The sequence below is a fragment of the Carassius carassius genome, chromosome 37 (assembly GCF_963082965.1).
Source record: "Carassius carassius chromosome 37, fCarCar2.1, whole genome shotgun sequence".
In the NCBI taxonomy this organism is placed as follows: domain Eukaryota; kingdom Metazoa; phylum Chordata; class Actinopteri; order Cypriniformes; family Cyprinidae; genus Carassius; species Carassius carassius.
This window is the reverse complement of record NC_081791.1, coordinates 20,794,820-20,809,156: the sequence shown is the minus strand read 5'-3', so window position 1 is coordinate 20,809,156 and position 14,337 is coordinate 20,794,820. Positions and strand designations below refer to the sequence as shown.

Genomic DNA, 14,337 nt, shown 5'->3' with positions numbered 1-14,337 from the left:
GACGTTTCCCTGTTTCTTTCTCACGCTGAATTTGAGAGGGACCTTTTCCACCCTCATGTTAGCACATGTTTTAAATATTTGACTGAATAAACCTGAGCTATTTTAGTGGTTTGGCTTCTCTAAGTGTTGATAAATGTTAATTAGAGGAGCTCTTTTCTTGCGGAAGTGGAAGTCCAATACTATGGTGAATCTGATCCCAAGACAAGGGTCTGACTTGGTTGTTGTTGTGTGGTGGTGGTAAATAAAACTGCTGATCACTCGGACGAAACTATTAATAAGAGCCTCATCCTGGCCCTTGTGCTGTGCCCCATTACTGGCTTGGTTGCGAGCCAACAGCAGCACCCCGCATGGCAGCTGCGCGCATGCGCATCAATGAGCGCTCTTGCTCCGGCGCTGCAAGAGAACTTTAATAATGAAGTAGACCACGGAGTGCGCGTGTGCTCACGTTAACTTCAGGAGCGTAAATTTAAGGGGAAACACGGCTAGGGCAAGTAAGCGTTCCTCGGAGTTTGGGTTATAGTGGTGATCTGTCGTTTGGAGCGTTCCGCTCCGGTACAGCTCCCATGAACTTAGGGAGGACTTCCCCGCGAGCTTCACTGACAGTGCGTGCACTGACTGGCGTGAGCTGTTCCTCGCGCTCCACGCAGCTCGGCCACTTGAATATTTTTGGATGAACATGTCAACAGAGTGAATGCGAACGGACCTTCTGGAGAGTTTGGAAATCGTAGCAACGCACAACTCACAAGAGTAAGTACCCATTTTGAATAGCCACAAAATAAGTTTTTTTTTTTTGATTTTGTGGAAAGGTTTTGCTGAATATTTATTGTAGCCGTTTACAAGGGTAAGATCAGTTTGTTGGAGCACCTGCTCGCGCCTGATACTTTCACGTGATTTAAACGGCTGATAAAATTGGTGCTCATAAAAGGTGAACTAAATTTTATGTTAGAGCTCAGACAGTAATTTCTGCATTCCGCTTTATACGACCTATAAAACCTGTGGGCACTATTATTATTTTTTATTTATTTACCAATTATCACTTTAAAATGTCAAAATTCGAAATGAAAACTGCTGCCTGAAAATGATTAGTCAAAGTGGTTCCAAAGAGACTTTTTGTTTTATTTATTTATTTATTTTTACTTTTTGGACTTTTTTTTTTTTTTTTATTAAGATGATCAAGAAAATCGATTTTAAACGTTGAAAACTCGAGAAATGACCAAGTTTAATGGATGGGGAAAATGTTAGAACAGTGATGCCTTTCACAGTGTAAGCACATTATAACATGTTCGCTATTCTCGATTACAGGGATTTACATTAATCTCTTTCAAACTGAGTTACAGAAAGCGCACCATTTTTGCTCATTTTTATTATTTGATTTTATTGTACTTTATGGACGAAGTGCAGTGATTATATTCACATATATTCAAGAAGTCTTTTGAACAGTAGCTAGACTAATTCATTTATTATAACTTTTTTTTTCCACTGAAAGCCTACTGAATAGCCTAGTGGTTCTGAGTTTGGTGGGTGATTCCCGTATCCGTTTGAATCGTGCGTCCGTGTCCGTTTTCCCATGCACGTGGAGTTTGTGTTTGTACTTGATACGGAGGAAACGGGAATATCATCCCGACACTGAAGCCGCTTCACTGCGCGTTGGCCATTGGTCGCTTTCTCGCGCTGTCGATAGCAGCTCGAGCCGATACCGGAGAAGGAGAGACCGGATTAGATTACACACTTAACACGAAATAATTCACAACACACAGGTCTCTCTGGTGGCTGGTAATATGATGGAGTGTACTAGCCAACGATTACATAAGAGGACATCAGTGACCTCCTCTTTAGCCATCTCCAGGCCTCAAATTTTGGAGAAAAACTCGAGACTGGTTTACATCTATTTTTTAAAGTTTTGTAGGACACTTTGGTTGACGGATTTACGGGGCACAGTCTTGGATTTAATGGTGCGACATCATTTTAAACGCTTTTTTTCCTAAGTAGATTGTAGAGTCTCTAGATGAAATCTAATAATAGGCTAGTCTTTGTTTTAATCTCATACAGTTCTCTTTAGTGGGTGAAGGATTAAATTGCACACACAAAAGTCAGTTTTTCTTCTTACTTGTAAACAAGAAAAAATCTGTCCTTAATGTTATTTTGAAAGTTACACATGGGTCTTGGTGCATTCCTGTTTTCGTCAGCCATATTGAATGTTTGTTGTTATTAGCCTAATTAAAAAAAACAATGACGTATATAAGAGAGTAGTCATGTAGAATTATGGGTAAGAGTCAAAGGTAACCACCTATATGGTGGATTGGATGTAACATCACAGCCTGCATTGTTAAAAATGTATTTTCAAGATCTGTGCACTTGGATGCCATTTTCAATTTCACAACAGTTAACGACTACAACTAGCCTATGTAGTAGCGTTGGTAAATAGTAAACAGTAAAAAAAAAATAATAAAATAATAATAATAATAATAATGCATATGTTTTATCAGGAAAGACCGCTCTTGAAAATTAAGCGTGTTAAATTGTTATTTGTGGCATCTAAGGTATCAAAAACATTTTCACTACATATAGTTCCTAAGTTGAGCTGTGGTTCTTTTGGAAATCTTGCACAGACTGGATGGTTTTCTGAAGAATTAAAAGGCTCTTCTTGCTCGAACTTATTGGAAATTAGAAGTTTCTCACGTGGTGGAGGAGAAAACATTTAGGCAATGCCATTAAACCTGAGGCCTGTCTATAAATAAAATCAAATCAGTTCTAATAACAATGAGTAATCTAATGCATCAATTAAAAAAAATCCCTTAACACAAAGTCTTTTGCTCAATTAAAAACCATTTGTTCCCGGTCCAGCTTGTTTATTTATTAATAGGCGGTGTGTTTTGACAGTGGAGTGAGCGCTGATGATTTAAAGGCAGGAAAACGAAGGCTTTGACGTATTTGGCTTTGCTGCGCGTTGCGCTCGTGCCGCGGCTCTGTCGAATCGCGAGCAGAATGCCGCTCCACTATAAGCTCCGCGTTCTTTCTTGACAATAGCAGTAAAGCGCGTTGTTATTTTGAGACGGATTGATCTTCTCTAGTTGGACCGTTTACAACCCCCAGAATGTTTCCTTATGTGTTGTTTACCTTGTTTGACTAAATCAAATATTTTGGTCTGGGACAGTTGTTGCATATCAGTGTTTTTTTTTTATTTGAAAATGTGTGTGTTGACAGAAGACACATAAATTTCAGCTCAATGGTTCAGTTACGTGGTTAGTGTAATGTGTCTTCTGCTGGCTGTCCGTCTGTTCATTTTGTGTGTGTGGCTGCGTGTGCGCGTGCCAGGATGTAGAACATTTTGTGTGTGTGTGTGTGTTTGAGGACAGTAGGCTCAGAGGGCACTGAGTGATATCAGTAAAAATCAATGCTGCTCAGCTCATTCCCCCGCCTGAGCATTAAAGGCTAGAATTTCAGAACACAGCTTCACCAAGCAAATGAAAAATTAAAATGATCTGTTCTTCAAACTGTGCCCTTCAACTCTCTTTCTCTTCCTTCCACTCACACACACACAAGCTTGTATACAGTACATATGTTTTTGGGGACTTCCCATTTACATCCATTGTTCTTAGGTCATTGTAATGCTACCATAAACTAAAGCATATTCCCAAACAGGAGCATCATGACTATTCGAACGGACCTTTCAGGTTTTTGAGCAAAGTCAAAAATTGTTTCAATGAAGATAGAATCAGGTGTTTGTATATTGTATAATGATTTGACAGAAATCTTCAATTCACATAAAATTGTGCAGTTCAACTGAGTTGCATACAAGTAGAATGCATGCTGGCTGTCAAGTTAAAAATCAGTTTTGCTTGGTTTATTTAGAACACTGGTCTCCTTTTATGATAAACAAAAATAGCATTTCAAGATTTTATTTGGTCAATTTATGAATCTTTTCTCTGTGCATTTCTATAAGCAGGATTTTCTCCACTAGCTCAAAATTGCATAGTGAAATTCATTTAGTGATTAATAATTTTTTAATCCAATATAACCAGTTAATTTCAATGTAATATCATTTATTTTTTTATCTATTTATTTTCTTTATGTTGTTTCTTGAGATATGTAAACACATTTAATGTTAAAAATACAGCAGATCGCAGACAGGTTTGTAAACCACAGGTCTGGTACCTGCAGCAGGACAGAAAATAAACCCATTCTCCTCATCCTGAGGCTTTCAAGGTCTTACAAAGAGTTTTGGAATAAAAGTGCTTTTCATTACTGAGGCCTCAGGAGGTTTCAAAGCAATTTACAGAAGTTTCAAGCTTTTAAATGACAGGGGAAGGATGGGAAGAGAGAAAGATAAAGATGGAGGCCGGGATGGGGGGTGGAAGGGGCTTCAGCGGGGGACTCAAAATTGTTTTTAGTGACTCCTGCCATGCTAGCATCACCGTTACCTTGACTGCTTGGCTTTTTGTGTGTACTGTATGAGTGCATTTGTATGTGTGTTACATTGATTACATTTCTCTCATCCCATTGTTTAATGTTTACTTCTGTAAATGATATTTACTTCAGCCTAGCTGGTTATGATACAGTGAAGTTACCAGACTTATTCCTTCCCCTCCTACATGCATATACCCACAGACACAAAGGGAGAGAGAGAGACCGAAACGAGAGATGGATGCCTATGAATTCTATTGTGTTTATGCCGATTTTAAAGCATCCTTCATTTGCAGGTGTCTGGACTGTAGTCGAGGGGAGTGGAAGTTCACCTGATGGAGAATACACAGGAGCTGAATGAACAGAGCGTAAGTGAACTACAACAAACACTATTCAGATGTGTTTCACACCATTATGGCTTTAAGATGATCTTCTTCTCTTTCATTGAACTGAATTCATCACATAAAATTCAGACGTGTACAGTGTATTGTGCAGTATCATTTGAAGAGTGTGTATGTGTTGTATCTGGATGTGTGTGGGTAAAATCCCATCCAGCTGACTCTCTGTACCAGTGATTCTCAATCGGGGTGTGCAGATCCCAGGAGGTACTTGGGAAGATATGGATTTTGCTTTGTTAAACCTATCCACTTTATCTTTAATGAAATGCAGGCATGGTGATTTGTAACTTGAATATGCAAGGCTTTCTGTAATGATAAACACAAAGGTTTGTAGCGCAAATAGTTTTACCATTTATTGCACTATTATTCTTCCAGTTATTTACATACAGTGGATAATGAATCAAAAGTCTTTCTCATTCGCAGGAAATAGCTTACACCCACATCAAAAAATACGGAATTATTCTAAATATTTACTGTTTATCAGCACTCTTGGAATGTTGTTTGGCCAATCAAATTGTATCAAAACTGTTGCATCAATTATATTATTATATTTTATTATACATTACTTATTAGATAAAAAAGCATTTATTGTTAAGTGTTTCTCAAGAAAGTGCCTCCAAAAGTGAACTTTCTGTTTATCAAAGAATCATGAATAAATGTATCATGTTTCAACAAAAACTGTTTTCAACATTGATAATGACAAGTTTCTGAGCATCAAATCTGCATATTATAATGATTTCTGAAGGATCATGTGACACTGAAGATTGATAGCTGCTGAAAATTCTGCTTTGCCATCACAGAAATAAATAACTTTTTTTTAAGTTATCTTAAATTGTAATAATATTTCACAATATATAAAAAAAAATAAAAATAAAAAAAAAAAGTTGAGAAACACTGGTCTATACTATGCGATAATTGAAAAGATTGGTCATACGGTTTGAAGTGTGAGAGTGTTTGTGTGCATGAATGAGTGTGTGTGGAAAGGCCACCCAGGTGTGTACTGAGCAGCATTAGGTCTTTAATACACAACAGATGTCAAGCACAGTAGCCATATGGCCACCACGATTCACATACGCACACATCGTGAAAGTACAACACACACACCGCTGAAACCATTTCGGCCTGTTTTCCATGCATTTGTGTGTCACGAGAGAGTCTGATAATTTTGTTTTGTGGAAAAAAGCTTCTTTAAAATATTATTTCAATAGCATTCGATGAATGATTAAAACAGTCCTGCAGATGTGTTGCAACATCTCATTCTTGTGCTTTTCATACGCGTGCATGAGCATTCTGGAAAAGACAGACAGGCGTCCATAATCCAGATGAGGACAGATACCGATCTGGGGGTGTTTGGGGTAATGGAAGGAGGGGAATGGGGAGATTGAGGTGTGGGTGGGGAGGGGGGGGGGGTATTTTGTGACTCAGGGGATCAATGCTTTTGGTTCTGGAGGAAAAAAGCAGAGGAGTAAAATGAAAAGGGGGGTGTAGCTGCAGCCTTTTCCTCTGGTGCAGTCTGTGCCCCAGAGCAGAGACCACAGACAGAGAGAGAGGACTCAGGTTACACACACTCACACACACACACACACCTACAGAGAGGGAGGAAGAGGGAACGAGGCGAAGAGAGGAGAACAGAAAGCACGGCTTCACGCTCACATATTTACACCTCCCAATTTAAGTGTAATCAGCAAATAACCACTAGCAACCTACAGTACAGGGTATGTTGTAAGCTGTTAAACCTACACAGTAATATTTATGAATCTTCTGTACTGTGAAAAGAAGAAGGACTTGCTTTATAGTAAAACAAGCACCCTGTCTTTAACATCATACTGAAACGCAGATATGAACTGAAGTTTGGCATCTCGCCGACGTGAAAAGGATGTTATGTGTTTTTCTCTTTAAACTCGTTACAAAATTCTCATCTTCCTGATTGTTATTGGTTATTTACACCTGTTGCTTGTCTTTTGCACTGTAAATCAACTCACATCTCACTAGTGTTAGTAGTCTTAATTCACTTGTTCTGAACATGTGTAGAAGATACTAATACATTTAAAACACATCACATTTAACAGCTTTGTAAACTAGTGTAGCAAGTGGCGTTTTATGTACAATGAATTGAGAAGATATTTCAAGTTTGGGTACTGGGGTTTCGAAAAGGATGGTTAAACACAAATTCAGCTCTATAATTACAGAAAACACACTATCGTTCAAATGTTGGGGGTTGGTATTTCTATCTTCATTTAGCAAGCACTTAATTGATTACATGTGACACTAAAGACTTCCACTGTAAGTGCATAGCTGTTAAGTTTTCTTTCAAGATCCTTCCAGATCTTGTGTTTTAATACAAATGCTAGGTATTCCAGTCCTGACGTTGAGTTTGATGAGACTAAATTGTATCCAATCACGTTCAAGTCGGTACAAGCTGTCAAAACAAAGCTTGAGCAGAGTGTATTCGTTCCTGAAGCTAGATGTAGATGTTTATACAGTCATGCAGAGTCATTGATTAATACACATAGAGATTATTTGACGGTTCTCCTGGCGATCCTAAAAACTGCATTAAGTTGTAGAGTACAATGTCACTAATGTGCACAGTGATGATCCTAGTGTGCAGTTTCTGAAAGTCTTTCTGACAGCTTTGGGTCCAGCCTGAGCACATTATTTAACAAGCACATCGACATCTGGGAAGCAATTCATCATTTAATTAAATGCTCCTGAAACCTGGCCTTTCGTTAATGAGATTAATTTAAATAATTAACGAAAAGCTGACACAAGCACAAGAACTCATGAATAATTAAGCTGCATTTTTTTTCTGCTGCAATCAGAGGGGAAGGGAGCACTTTAATGCTAGAGTGCTTTTTTATATAAAGTTTCAGCTCATTTCTTAAGATGATACACACACACTCCAATGCGCACATATAGAAACGTGTGTGTGTGTGTGTGTAAACACTCTGGTTGCTGTACAAAGATACATGAATCAATGAGCCAGTGGAAGAGAAAGACAATGTTACTCACATAGTTGCACACAAACACACTCATTCAAAGCTGCGAAGGTGTGTCTGTCTGTAGGGCTTGGCCTGGTGTCCAGTTTCCCTCTGACCTCTTTCCCCTGGCGAAATATAGGCTACCTTTCCAATTTCATACACCAGGTTTACATGCAAACGGAGCAGTCCAACAAATGGGCTGCCGTAACTGGTCATTTAAGTGGATTGGACTGACCAAAAACATATCTGTTGTAGAACGCTGCTGTATGATTGACTATGACTGTGTTTTTTTATATTTTGCTGACAGATATGGCAGTTTAAAACAGATACTAGCATGTTATGCAGGCATCATGCTAAAATATGCATTTACTAATGACATTGCAGAAGTGCATTGTTTGTATTCAGTCGTTTTTGTATTTATTTTAATATATTAACTAAAAGTATTCACTAACAGGAGGTCGCAAAACAAAATACTAGTATTTGGCTGGTCATGTGATCTTAACATGTCTGCATCCATGAAGTGACCCACTCGGTGCACAATAAAAACACTTTCAGTGGTATGAACTGACTATTTTTTTTATTTATAAACATTTTATACTCAGAAATTGCTAGTAAATTTCACAAATAATAAGAAACAGTCAGTATCACATTGAATCAAATGTGAAATGTGAATTTTGAAGACTGAAGTGGTTGTAAAATATCCTCCAATAATCTTTTGTTTATAACTTTAAAAAACTAAAAGTTATTAAATTATATTTTGAAAAATTATTTTACTGATATACTGGTAAAATTGTGTAAAAGTGCTTCACACATTATTTTGTATGTAAACTAATTAATAAGGAACAATTATGAAGAAATAATATAATGTGTATAATATAAAGCCATTTTTGTGGATGGATTGTACCAAATAAATCCAATCTCACAGCTATACTCTTACATATTTTAAGAGGTGGCTAATTTGTATGAATTCATTTGACCTCACTTTTACAAATTCACATGATTTTTGCTAAATCATACATATTTTACGAGTTGCACAATTCATATGAATTTGTACGAATGAACTACACCTAGCACTGACCCTAAACCGACCCATCACTGGGGTCTAGACAAACAGTACAAAAACATGTGAGTGAGGTCATACGAAGTCGCCACCTTGAAAAAATACGTAACAATTGGTTGCTTTGAATAAATATATGTGCAAAGGCTATATTTAAATTACATACAGAGAGAGAGAATTTTATTGCATGTAATACCATGATACATTTTGGCAGTATTTACGTAAATGATATCAAACCAATCTTGTTGGGATGAATTTTTCAAAAAAAATTTGAGAACACAAATGTTGAATAGACTGGTCCAGAGGAACAGGTTTTGTTTGTGTACTCGTTCTAATTTTTCAGTGTCCGCGGGGAGTCTGAATGTTCTCAGAAACTATAACAGCATTAACTACTGTCACCTGATCAGAAAACCCTGAAAAACATGCATGTTGTGTGTGTGCGCATTACATACAGCCTTTAGCCCTGTCACACACTCTCTGTTCTTTTCTATTTCCTTTTTCTTCTTCTCTCTTCCTCTCTCTATTGCCTTCCCTTACCTTTAAAGAAGAGTGTTTCAGGGAGGGGACACATTAGATAATCTTACACCTCCCAGGGGCATATGCTGAAATGTGTGTGTGCTAGAGGGCGGAGGGATGGGGGCACAGGTAACAATCTATTTTACATGAAAGGAAGAGTATAAAGTTACAGTGCTGATAACCATACTGAAAGCACAAAAAAAGAACAAGAAAAGGAGGACTGTTTTCTGTGTGTGCGTGTGTGTGAAGCATCTTTACCCAGAAGCAGACCTAGATCCTGAATATAGAAGTAAGCAGAAATGCCCTTGCATTTGTTTTGGCTACATTTAAAATGTGGTGTGGAAACAAATTTTGCTCAAAAATTGCTAGTAGATTTCCCAAATAATTATAAACACCTCAAATATAAGCACCTTAAACCAGCCTTAAATGGTTTTCTTGTCTTAGCTGGTCTCTTAACCTGGTCATGGTGGTCTGTTGACTGTTTTAGAGGAATCCTGGCCATGTTTCACCTGGTTAGGCAGGGAGACCATCTTCAACAAACTCAACACAGTAATGTTTTGCACCATATACTATAATTTTTGGCAAAAATATTTGTTCATGAATACATTAATAAACATTATATTTCCAATTGCAGTTTTTTATAAATAAAAACTGATTTTTTTATATATATATACAGTGTTGGGTAGTAACTTATTAAATGTAATCTGAATTATGTAATCAGATTCCATAAATTAAGTACGTGTAATATGATTAGGTTACATTTTAAAATGCTTATAATCAGATTACAGTTACATTTTTACTGATTATATATTATTCACACAATGGCAGTAAAATATTTATAACTCATTAATTCTCACTTATTTTTCTTCTTTTTATCTTTTAAAGGTACTTTTCTAAAAATCCTACTGTCTGTTCACACCATTTAGCTTTGACTATATTCACAATACGGAATGGTCATGTAAATGTCAAGTAAATAACTTTGCGATTCATGCTTTTAAATTTGGGGGAAAAACAATATGTGTGAAACAATTATGAAATATATCACAGATTATGAATGGTAAATTTAAAACATGTTAGATTAAAAAGTCATCAAATATGTAGTCAGAATACATTACCTAAAATGAGTAAACTAGATTACATTAATATTATGTAATATGTAATCCGTAACAGATTACAATCCTAAATAATCTACCAAGCATTGATTATATATTATTCTTTTGTGGTAGGATCATTGAAAATGTTGTCAGTTCACGTAAAAAATTAACTAGCCACGAGAAAACATTTTTTTATTGTTGAGACCATCTTATACCCGTCAAGACTAGCAAAGCAGCTTGGGCTGGCTTGTATATATATATATATATATATATATTAAAAAAAAATGTCAGCAGGGGTACCTTTGGTACTTGCTTTTCTAACTGCCTGCCAAAGAATTACTTATTTCACTTCATAAATCCATAAATGGTGCACAGTTAAACAGTCTTAGATCATTGTTCACCATCAGGCCTCTTTGGGAGCTGGATCCTGCTGGGCTGCTCTCAAATGCACTATTAACAGCTCTAAGAGCACAGATGCTGCAGGACAAGGAAGTAGTTACAGTCAGAGAGAGATTTACAGTAGGCTTAGAGCAGCGTACGATCACCTGCTGTCCCAGAATGTGTCCGGCTAATTTAAGGGGACCATAATGAGTGTGTCCATACTCGGCACAAAATCAAAACCCAGAACCAGAGAGATGAGCCTAAACCACAGGCACATTTCTGAGAGGAGGTTTAATACTCCAAGGTCATTTGTCTAATCAGCAATAACACTGTATATTACAATGATTTCTGAAGGATCATATGATATTGAAGACTAAAGTTATGATGCTGAAAATTCAGCTTTGGCATCACAGGAATAAATTGCATTTTAAAAATATATTCAAATAGAAAACAGTTATTTTAAATTAATGATATTTCAAAGTATTTATTTTTAAACAAATAAATGCAGCCTCAGTGAGCATAAGAGACTTCTTTCAGAAACACTGAAACATCTTACTGACCCCAAACTTATCAAAGGTAGTGTATGTGTGTGAATATGAGTTGCTGGTTGCACACTCCAAGCATTCTCCCCAAAAGCACACGCTACATCTGACACACACGTGTATATGTGCATGTGTGCTCACACACAGGTCTGCATGTGTGTTTTCAATTAAGACCCAGATGACTACGAGCAGTTTTGGGAGGGGAGAACCGTGTAAATCGATTGTGAGAAGTTTATAACATGAAGTTAAGTTTCTGTGTGAATGTAAAATAGTAGGAATAAGTCGGTTTTGACTGGTGTCCTTGAAAGTAAGAAAGAAAGAAACTCAGAAGATTTGGAGAGTTGATCAAAAGGACAAATTCAAAGAGGAAAGTTGGTTTTATTAACTCCGTATTGAGTAATATTGAGTGTGACAGAGAGTAAGATGTGTGTGTAGGAGAGAAAGACAAAGATTTTTGCTATGTATTTTACTGAGGAGTTTTGTAAGCTTGTAATATTGAATGTTTTGAAATTTTTTTTGTTATTCATATTCTCCTCATTCAGTGGACAGCATATGCAATGGACCAAATAATCATGCTGAAATGGCAAAAGTAGCTTCAAAAATCATAAGCAAATACCTGAAAATCACTCTCAGACTGAGACTGCAATGGTTTCTTCATCCACTGAATGAGATACTAATACATCAACTGTCTGCTCTGGTCTTTGCACAGGTGAAGAAATCTACCACTGATTCCCATGCTCCGGACCCAGTAGACAACAGGTAACGTGAACACACATATTCTCCCCTGGAATCCATTTAGGGTGTTATTTATGAGTGCCCATGACAGTGAACTGTGGGAGTGAGTGATTTCATAAAGACAGAGGGAGAGATAAAGAAAGAGGGATGGTAAAGTCATTGTGTGTGAGTGGGTGTAAAGCAGACTGCTTCACCTGAATAAAACGTGTGTTAGAGCTCTGTGTACTTTGGGATGCATTCAGAAATGTCATGCAGATGTTTATGCTATAAACAGAGAAAAAGACAGCTCTGTTTCTTTTTGACATTACATTATGAGCGGTCTTTCTGCATTTGTCCTTTGGATTAAAGTGTCTGCTAAATGCTTCAATGCAAAACTAACTTTTCTTTTTTTGGGGGGGGGGTGCATTGTTGTAGTTCAGGGATGGAGGGATGCATGGAATACGAAATACTACTTTTGTACTTAAAATAATAATTTGAAACCCGGAATTTCTTATTTAATTTTTACAAACATTATATATATATACATATATGCTTTCTTTTCACCGTATATATATATTTATATATATATATATATATATATATATATATGTATATATTGTGGCGGGGTGGAAGGAATAGGCAGGAGCAAACTCAAATGTAAAGCCCCGGAGGGTGGATTTTATTGAAAAGTGAAGGGTTGCGGGGTGATGACGGTGCTTCAGCGTGCAAAAGGGTGTTCTCACTCGGGTCCAGGTGCAGGTGAGTCGGTGGAGTGCTCGTGGCAAGTCTTCCGGTCACAGGCTGCTTTCTGGTGGCAGAGAGAGAGAAGATTCAGTGTGTTAGCTCGTGGAGAGGCTTCTCACCCTTTTCCTGTGCGCGTGCTGTTTATATGAGGCCCGGCTGATGAGAGGCAGGTGCGGGTGATCAGCCCGTGATGAGCCTCGAGCCGGTGCTCCTCGTGAGTTACCAGGGCGACGCTGATGTGGACTCTGGATGCTCGTCACAATATATATATATATATATATATATATATATACGGTGAAAAGAAAGCATATACTGTATTTATTTAAACATTTGTTGGTTATGATTATGTATTATGTATTTGTGTATTTATTATTTGCCATAATATTGAAAAAATATATATTTACTTCATATAACAATATTTCATTATCCAAATAGCAAAAAAAAAAAAAAAAATCTTACTGCATGCATTAGTATTTTCTGTAGTTTTATATACAAAAATATTCTTGACATGAGAACATTAGGCAGTTTTGATTCACATTGCAGGCTGTTTAACATAGTAACATGAAGATACATTGTGGTTTTGTTCCTCATATTTTCATGCGGGTGAGCTAATATTCCATAAATGTGTCACTACATGGAATTTTGAAGGAAAAGACAACTATATCCTAGATAAACATGACCTAGATAAACTGCTTTCCAGCTTTTTGAGGTAAAAACTCTTAGAAGATGCACAAGTTGGGACAGATATTTTCTTTATCAGATGGTTTGACACATGAACGAGGGATATATTATCATACAATCTTACAATGCCGAAGCATGTTTTTGCTCACATTTTCTGGTTAGTGAGTGGAGAATTGCAGGAACATAAAATACTTTTTAATTTTACGAATTCTTACCAACCCCTGGTTTCTGAATGTTAGTGTAAATGTATTAAAGATCTATTTTTTTTTCTGTCACAGGGCCTTGGACATGCAGGATCTAACAGACCCACAGCACTCTGTTAACAGTGGCAGTGACGGCTCGTCCAAACTGGACAAAAACATCCTCAGCAACAACATCACGACCAATGGAACCGGAGGTATGAAAGAACGACAAATCAAAGAGCAAGCAAGCCAGAAATTACGAGCATACATGAGTGAGCGAGCAACATATTAGCTGATAAATAGGGCCTTTCAACCAAAGCATTGCTTTGAGTACAGGAAATCAGCTTTAGCGCAGTGGACTCCACGTTAATCGCTGTAGAGTTTCTTGCAGTAATTGAAAGCAGGGTTCAGTCATGGTGTGTGATGTTCGGATTGCAAGGATAAAGTGTTTCTTGTTCTGGTGGTTTTGGTGCCATCCAAAGTGGGTTTGGTGGATTAGTGGCGTGTGTCAAGATGCTTTGAGCTCACACTAACCTCAAAGGTCAAACGCTGCATACAGGCCTAATTAAAACAGGAGAAAGCGTGTATGTGTACAAACGTTTTTGTGCTGAAATGTTTTCCAGCACTTCTATGTGAGTGTTTCAGC

General features: G+C 37.3%; 1 protein-coding gene across 8 annotated transcripts in view; it reads left to right on the top strand.

Moving 5' to 3' along the window:
* The first annotated feature begins 326 nt into the window (after positions 1-326).
* LOC132118341 (eyes absent homolog 4-like) overlaps positions 327-14,337 on the top strand; it is a 31,627-nt gene continuing 17,616 nt past the window's right edge. For 2 of the 8 annotated variants that reach the window (XM_059528130.1, XM_059528122.1), the window contains exons 1-4: positions 331-747; positions 4,701-4,772; positions 12,080-12,129; positions 13,788-13,906. In XM_059528130.1, the coding sequence (XP_059384113.1) occupies positions 4,740-4,772; positions 12,080-12,129; positions 13,788-13,906 (202 nt within the window). In that variant the 5' untranslated portion in view covers positions 331-747; positions 4,701-4,739. Of the gene's footprint in view, positions 748-4,700; positions 4,773-12,079; positions 12,130-13,787; positions 13,907-14,337 lie in introns of all 8 variants that reach the window. The other 6 variants (XM_059528125.1, XM_059528124.1, XM_059528129.1 and 3 more) reach the window with 6 other exon arrangements.